General features: G+C 44.6%; 1 protein-coding gene across 1 annotated transcript; it reads right to left on the reverse strand.

Moving 5' to 3' along the window:
• Positions 1-293: 293 nt before the first annotated feature.
• RIBC2 (RIB43A domain with coiled-coils 2) lies at positions 294-7,795 on the reverse strand. The gene is made up of 7 exons (XM_051772602.1): positions 7,591-7,795; positions 5,966-6,047; positions 4,307-4,648; positions 3,558-3,676; positions 2,894-3,118; positions 1,939-2,105; positions 294-1,025 (listed from the first exon to the last, which is right to left on the reverse strand). Exons 1-7 carry the CDS (start codon positions 7,705-7,707, stop codon positions 944-946), a joined length of 1,134 nt encoding a protein of 377 aa, XP_051628562.1. The 5' UTR covers positions 7,708-7,795; the 3' UTR covers positions 294-943.
• Positions 7,796-7,946: the final 151 nt, after the last annotated feature.

Genomic DNA, 7,946 nt, shown 5'->3' on the forward strand with positions numbered 1-7,946 from the left:
CTCTATTTCATTAAGGGTTCACAATTTCAGAGCTCTTGGATTATTGGCTGAATCCCTTGTGTCGCTCTCATTCTTTCTTCTGTTTCAGATCTAACCCTCAGGGTTAGTCTCCCAACCATTTTTCCAGTCCTCTCCACGTCCTCTCTTTCCCTCTGGGTTTCACCTCCTTGTTATCCCCACCATCCATTTCCCCATGGCAGTTAGTTTCTTACATTGCTTCTCCATAGTTTCTTCCCGTGTCTCACGTGCCCATTTTTCCAGTGTCACTGACTGAGTGAGGGTGTCTGTAGGAACCCTTTCCCCCATACCTTCCCAATAATTCTAACACACATTCCCTTTCAGTGCCCTGCCTCAGGGCTATAATCTCCTTGATGCCTATCAAAATCTTATCTTCTTATTCCCCCTATTCACAAAATAAAAGCAACTCCTCTGACCAACTTGGCCACTTCTTCCTCTTTGCCCACCTGTGTGTCTGGCTGTTTTTTTTTTGCTTTAAGAAAATCCAAACCAAAAAAACCAAAACCAAACCAACCCAGAGTCTCCTGCCCAGGCCATCTTTCTTCCCTCCCTAGAACCTGCTAAGTGTGCACCCCTTGTGATCTGTGGCAGCCAGCATTCCCCTCTGGCCAAGCTGAATAAGGCAGCATTGTATTTTAAATTGTCATTTCTTTCCAGAAAGGCATGAATAATTTAAATATTACAGCTAAGCCTGAGACACAAGAGTCAAACAATCTACTACTGAATCGCTCAGTACTTACAGAGCAACAGTAATGTTTAAACACTACTTATGTTTTCCTGTGTGGCCTAGTAGATTGTCCTTTAGTTTGAGTGCAGTGTTTGAACAGGGTAGGGAACAGATAAAATAGTAAAACATGGGATGGCTCACTTAGAAATTTTAATGTCTACATACTTCTGTGTAATTCAGGTTGATTTATCCAGAATGTCACCGGGTGGTTGTGTTAAACTGTGCATAATACTGGGCTGTTGGGACATTGGAATACGCTTCTTCTTTAAGGTAGATGTTCCTAAAATAAACAATATTTTTAAAGAAGCAGTTAGTAAATGTGTTCTCATTACTCTGCAGAAGTAGCCTGAGAAACCTAAAGAAGATGTAATGCATTAGCACCCATAAATGCTCATTAGAAATGGAGTAAAACATAACTATAACTTCTTCTCCAAAATGTATGCCACATCTCAAAACAGCAAACTTGGGTTTTTTCATCCTGAGGTAACCCTCCAAAAATCTCACAGTAAAAAAAAAAATAAATGAACACAATTCCAAATTTTTGCTTTCATAGTAAGAAAGCATCATGTATTAGAAATTAATTTGCCAAATGTATGTATGTATAAGCAAAAAAAAAAAAAAGAAAAAGGGAATAAAAAGGACTAGAAGAAGACCAAATCACCTGGGTTTGATTTTCTTCTCCTGCACTTATTACCTTCCTCCTTTGCCATTAGAGCAGACACAAGAGCTGCCCAGGGAGACACATCCAGTGGTTAGTTAAAGAATCATCGAGTTCTGTCACACAAAATGGAAATGATCCCTTTGTGTTGTGACAGCCTAATCCTGAGCTATCAGAAACTTGCAGTTCTACTGATACCTATCCTTTTTTGTTTCAGAAAATTATGATAAATTAAAGAAGCATGCACTGGTTTACACCTGATAAAATAGTTTTCTCCATAGCTAACTGTACTCACTCTACCTTGCTATCTGTATAAACAGTCTGTTTATACAGCTCCTAATTCATTCAGGTAAGTAACACTCCAAACCTGCTCTCTGAAGATTGATCAAATAGCACTGAAAAACACACTTGAGATGAACTGATTTTTTTAGAAGCATGAGCCTGTGACGAGTGCATTAAAAAAGCCACAAGCAATACAAGCAGGAAAGCCCAGCTGTTGTGTTAACATTCTAAAGGGTTCTGTGCGGGCCCTTACTTTGCCCTCTGCTCCTGGGAGAGCTCTGCATTCATGCAGTCCAGGTCCCGGCGCCGCTCCCGGAGCTGCCGCCGCTGCTCCCTCTCCAGCAGCATCTGCGCTCGGGCCGCCTGCACGCGCTGCCTGTCCCACTCCGCGTCCCGCTGCCGCTCCTGCTCCCTCAGCCTCTGCAGGAGGGGAAAGGCTTCGTTCTCTCCCTGTTCAAAGATGAACCTGCACGTGTAACGTCTCTCCTTTTAATTCTCGTTAGCAGGAGTTGTAACTTCTTGAGACATCGTAATAGGGGTGACTGGGTGTACGAGCTGAGCCACCACCACCACGAGGGGACCCAGCTGTTGTTAATGCTGCCTCACCTCTTGGCTGACATCACATGGGACCGAAGCAAGAAACTAGGCCTGCAAAAACCTCCCTTTTCTTGGCTGTACTCCTTTTCTGCCAGCTTAACAACCTGAGTGGGTTCACTTTAGGGTCATAGGAGAGCCAGAAAAAGGACAATCCTATCTTCAGCTTTAATAACAGACAGACATAGTAAAGCCTATGGTGTTGTAGGGATTAAAAGATAAAATCAAACACTATTCCTCAGCTGTCACAAATGCAGCCTCTGTACTGAGGGAGCCAAGTAGCTTCCTACTTCCCAGTGCCTAGGCCTGGACACTCCTGACTTCATAGGAAGGGCAGACCTCTTCATTTTGACTTCCTGCTTCCATGAAACCTTTACAGCAGAAACTGCTACCAATATTTAGTGTTTCTATTGTAATTCTATTCCAGAGACATCTCCCAGCCATTCAGAGACACTGTCTTCACTGAGATTGATTGCAGTTTGGGTAAAATGCAGATCAATGGAAAACAGAGCCTGGCAATGGGACGTGCAAGGCAAACAATGGCATTTTTCTCCTACCTTGTCTGTAACAGTATTACAACCAGGGAAACAGAACATGCATGTGAGCTTAAATACCAGGTTCTCCTGAACTTGTTCCTTCTGGTAGTGCCGAATTGCCATCAGCTGCTCTGGGCTCATGCCCTTCCAGCGGTCCACGAGCACACGGTCACCCAGGGGACTGAGGGCTTGGGCAGGGTTCTCAGAAAGGAAGTCTCCTCGAAGCAGGAAGGTAATTTCATCCATGTTGTCTCTCAGTGTTTGAGACTTGTCCAGCTCCTTTTTAAAAGCTAGTTCGTCAGCCTAAATTAAGTGGAAGGAGAGGAGCGATGTTTTGTCCAAGAGAAAACATGAACTAAGGGATGAAACAAAGTTAACATATCATAACAGATTTCTTTCCAACCTGCAAACAGTTCTCAAAAGCATCACATACAAATACTATGATCAAAGACAGGGAGCTGTTGCTACCCACTAGTCAGCAAGGTGAGAACCAGGAGGGACAATGTCAGCAGAGGGTAACTAGATCCTTGGTTTCTTTGTTCACTTGGCAAAGGGAATAAAATCTATCTCACAATTGCTGAAACAACCTTGGAAGCCAGCTGCTAAGAAACCTCTGTGAAAACATCACTCACTGTACTTTTGCACATCTTATTTTCCTTCTCTGTCTCCACTTTTTCTAAGCAGCAGGGAACTGGATTTTGGGGCTATCTCAAACCATGACACCCAGGCAATGTGAATGCACCTGGATTCTGTTGAAATCCTTGGTGGCTGTACAGACAGCACGCCTGCTTTCTTCTTCCTGTCGTTGGAGCTCCAGAATCTTTCGGTCGATTTCAACCCTGTACTTGTCATAAAGATCATCTAAAGGAGATTAAAATGAAGTGGAGTCAGTATTCATGGATGTGATGTGTCATATGAGTTAACCAGGGGAAGGGACAGAGGGCAGCTACAGATACAGATACAGCAGGCTGAATTACAGAACTATTTCCAAATCATTCCATCCAAGCTTTCCATCTTGGGATCTCAGGTGACTCACAAATCAGTTTATTATATAACCTATCTTGTCTTAACAGTAAGTGTTAAAATGAAAAAGTACCTTAAGTACTGCAGAAAACAGTTTCATGACAAGCTAGGAAACAAACATCAGCATTATTTTCTCTGCTCCAGAGCAGTACAGACTGGGCATTTTGGCCTGATGAAGTAAGCATACAAAACACAGCTGGGTTTTCAGCATGCTCCCATACCGTATTTGAGGGGTAAACCAGAAATGGAACCTAGGTAACATTACAATCATCACATGTTATTAAATATTGATTTCCTAAGGGGAAGACTGACTACCTTAGTTTCTACTAATTAGTTAGTTTCTACTGCAAAGTAGAAACTGCTGCAGTACTTCCAAAAGTTAATACACAATAGGCTAAACTGGATTTTCATCGGAGAACTCACGATTTCAGAAAAAGAAGATTAAAACTTCCTGCTCTTTTTTGTTACCTGCCAGTTTTTGGTCAGCTAATGCATTCTTCCAGTCTTTCTGCTGCTGAAGAGACCACTCTCTTAGCTGCTCCTTTTGGAACTTCATCCTCTGCTCATAGTTTAGGTCTTCCCCTGCAAACTTCTGCATGCCAGAGATGGTACAGCGAGGGTCGGTGTCCGAAACTCGGGCGGGTCTGTCCTTCTTGAGGGCCTGGGGATCATTCAGGTCAAACTCACGTCTTGTTTCTGGTGTCTGATTCTTCTGAAATTCCTTGAGAGCCTTATTCATGTCTTTGATTTCCCTTTTCTGTTGTTCTTCCAGCAGACACATGAGCCTGTCATTCCTCTTCATGTCATTAGCTAGACAGAAACAAACACAACGAAGACACAAATCTTACAGGTCTTAGGAAAGAGTATTTGAACTGTGAGTGACAACCCAGCAAACTCTGTAATGTTAGTAATATTTACTTATTAAATATTTTCATCTTTTTAGGTATAAATTATTTTACTCATGTGACAATGAAATATATGCATATGAAACAAATACAATAATAAATACTCCTAGAACTATGAGGTTTCCTTTGGTGAACACCCATGAGAACACATGAAGTGTACTGTAAACTGATTCTTCCCACTTACTCTTAGTTTACAGATACAACTAAAATACATTGAGTTGCTTATTAAGAAGCAAACAAAAATCAGTGTCCCAATTGAAGGAATATAGATAGCTCTTCCATAGTTCCAATAATTTTTTTAGGCATAGCACTAAAATAATTGGCTGGCATTAACAGCTTAATAGCTCCTGCCCATTTAATTAATACTAAATCAATTACAGCATTTTTAAGAAAAACAAACAACAAACCCCCCACCCTAAACTAGCCATTTTAGCTATTTAAATATAAGTCACAAGGAAAGATCATTTCCTCTGTTGCCAGACTCCACATTGCTGCTGGCAGTTTCCTAAGAGTCAGAGCCTGACAGGTGTATTTTCCAGCCAGGGAGATCCCAAGCAGCTGTAGAGCTGTTGGCAGCTCCATCCTATCTCCTCTTGCAGCCCAGGGAGAGCTCAGGCTGTGGGACCTGTTCCCCTGATGGCACAGGGATGCATGGCAAGCACAGAGCCACAGAGGGTCTAAGGGCAGGGCACAGCATGAAACATCTGTGTGGCTGCATGTTCTGACTCAGCAGGGGCTCCTCTCACAGCCCTACTGTACCAGAGTCATGCCTCCAGCAACAGTGATCTAGAGAGGATTCCATAGAGTCCATACATTCTATGGGAGAATGGTCAGGCAGGACATGGGCTCACTCTACAAGAAAGCAATCAAAACAGATGAGCCACTACTATTCTGAAAAGAACAGTGGTAAGTAATTAAGTTGGGGGTTTTTTTAAATGCTCCTGTATATTCGGGGCTCTAAATGATGCTATTTGTCAACAGGTATTAAGAGAAAACACTGAAAATTCCAGCCTATTAGGCAATGTGTCCCAGTTTAATGACATCAACATAAATTTTAACACACTAAAGAAAATATATATTGTACCAATGCAGATGTATGAATATAAATAGGACATAAATTGGATGACTGAATTTACAGAACACATGAAGGGAAAAAAGAAAGCAGGAAGCAGATAGTGACATTTAACTGTTCACAGAAATATCATGGCATTTATGAATATACCAAATTTTTCATGTCGTGCTTTTTCAATCGCTTCTTGAATTTTCCTTTCCTTGACCTGCACATCCAGTGCATCTTTATCAATCTATTAAAATGGAAAAAAAAAAAAGAGCAGCTCTTTAAGAGATACTATGTTTGAATAATTAAAACCAGGGATTGTCAAGCTACATCGACTCACAATTGCACAAGACAGATATAAACCCACTACCAGCAGTGTCTATTACACATGACTAAGGTAGGTAACTTAAAACAAAACCCAGGAACAGCAATATTCTTGTTTGCCTTGTTTTAATAATGGCAGATATGCTCTAACACCAGATCAGATGAAAAGACCACATTTGCATGACCCATCCAGCTAGAAACATTTTCAGCTGCATTACACAGAATATGTTTTCCCCATTAGAGCTGGTAATTTTACTTATATTGTTCTGCTTTCATTTATGAAGCAGGTAAGTATTTTGACAGTCAAGATCATAGGAAGTTGTAATAGCTCATATCTGAAAAAAATACAGACGGTTCACTAGAATTACATTGAAAGGATAACAGGGAATGTAATCTCACAGTCTTATCAGAGAGTGGGATTCATAGGGTTGCCAAAATGCCCTACAGGTGTATGATCTGCGATGAGCCAAAGTTACAGCACAGAACATCCACATCCATGGGGAGTGGGACCTGAGCAAAGCATAACATAGGGGACAGCATCCAATGGGAGCAGCTGCCTCCACTGGAGGCAAGAGAACCAGTCCCCACATTTGCTGGCAGATGGTGGCAAATTATTAGACAGAAATGTGCATTTGATTTCTTATTTTTTTTCTTTTACTGTCAAGTCACTTAATGTATTTTAAAAAAAATTGTCCAAAACCAATGACAATTCTTCAAGAATCTGGTCAACTACTTTGATAGTCTTTGAGTAAAATCTATTCAGATGAAGACAGAGACAAATCATGGCTGAAAATACACATGGTTAGTGCTGTAAAGGACAACTGACTACAGCAATCAGGCCAAGGGGTGAGGTTGTAAGCCAGGGGGAAACCGTAAGGAATCTATTGTCCAAGAACAACGGTGTCACTAAATTAAATATCAACTCCTTCCGAGGTCCCCGTGGGGAAGCCAAGCTTTCAGTATAACTACAGGGAATTCTGTTAAGAGAAATTCAATACAGGTTCATTAGTAGTTCCTGGCAACAAGACAGGTGGGTCAGCGTACCGACCTGTCCCACTGCTGGCTGCCCGCGATGCCAACAGCGCTCGCTCGACACGAACCCCTCCAGCCCCAACCCCAACCCTCCGTGACTCCGGGACAGCCGCCAAGAACAACTCCTGGCGGTGCCTTACAGCATCAACTCGCTTTCACCAGCAACTCCAAAAGCGCCTCTAAAATATGCACGTGGGCTCTTTCTCCGTGGTTCCCTCTCACACACACGCGAGGGGGAGAAGGGCAGGCACTGGGGACGGACGGACGGACGGACGGACAGGACTCCCCGCCTGCCCAGACCGGCACCGCCGCCCCTTCCCTCCCTGCCCTGCCCGGGGATCGCCTCCACTTCCAGCCGTTCTGCGCACACCCCCTGTGAGGGGCGGGGGGCCCCGGCGCCATCCCTGCCTCCCTCCCTCCCTGCCGGCCCTCACCCCAATGGTGCGGAGCCGCGCGTTGAAGATGCGGCTCCGCCGCAGGAACTCCTGCTCCCGCCGGCGCTGCACGGCGGCCGCCTCCCGCTGCTCCCGCAGCTGCCCCAGCCCGCTCATGGCGGCGAGGGCCGGCTCGGGCGCTGGCTCGGGCGCTGGCTCGGGCGCTGGATGTGGAGCTGGCTCGGGAGCTGGATGTGGAGCTGGCTCGGGAGCTGGACGGGCAGCAGCGGCCGGGACGGGCCCCGTGCGGCCGGGACACAACGCGGGCCGTCGCCATGGCAACGGCAGCGCCGCCCCGCGCGGGCCCGCACGAGGCGGCTGGGCTGGAATGGGCGGGGCGGGGCGGGGCTGAGAGG

Source organism: Manacus candei, unplaced genomic scaffold, assembly GCF_025592945.1.
Source record: "Manacus candei isolate 608988 ecotype Guabito, Panama unplaced genomic scaffold, ASM2559294v1 h1tg000153l, whole genome shotgun sequence".
Classification (NCBI taxonomy): domain Eukaryota; kingdom Metazoa; phylum Chordata; class Aves; order Passeriformes; family Pipridae; genus Manacus; species Manacus candei.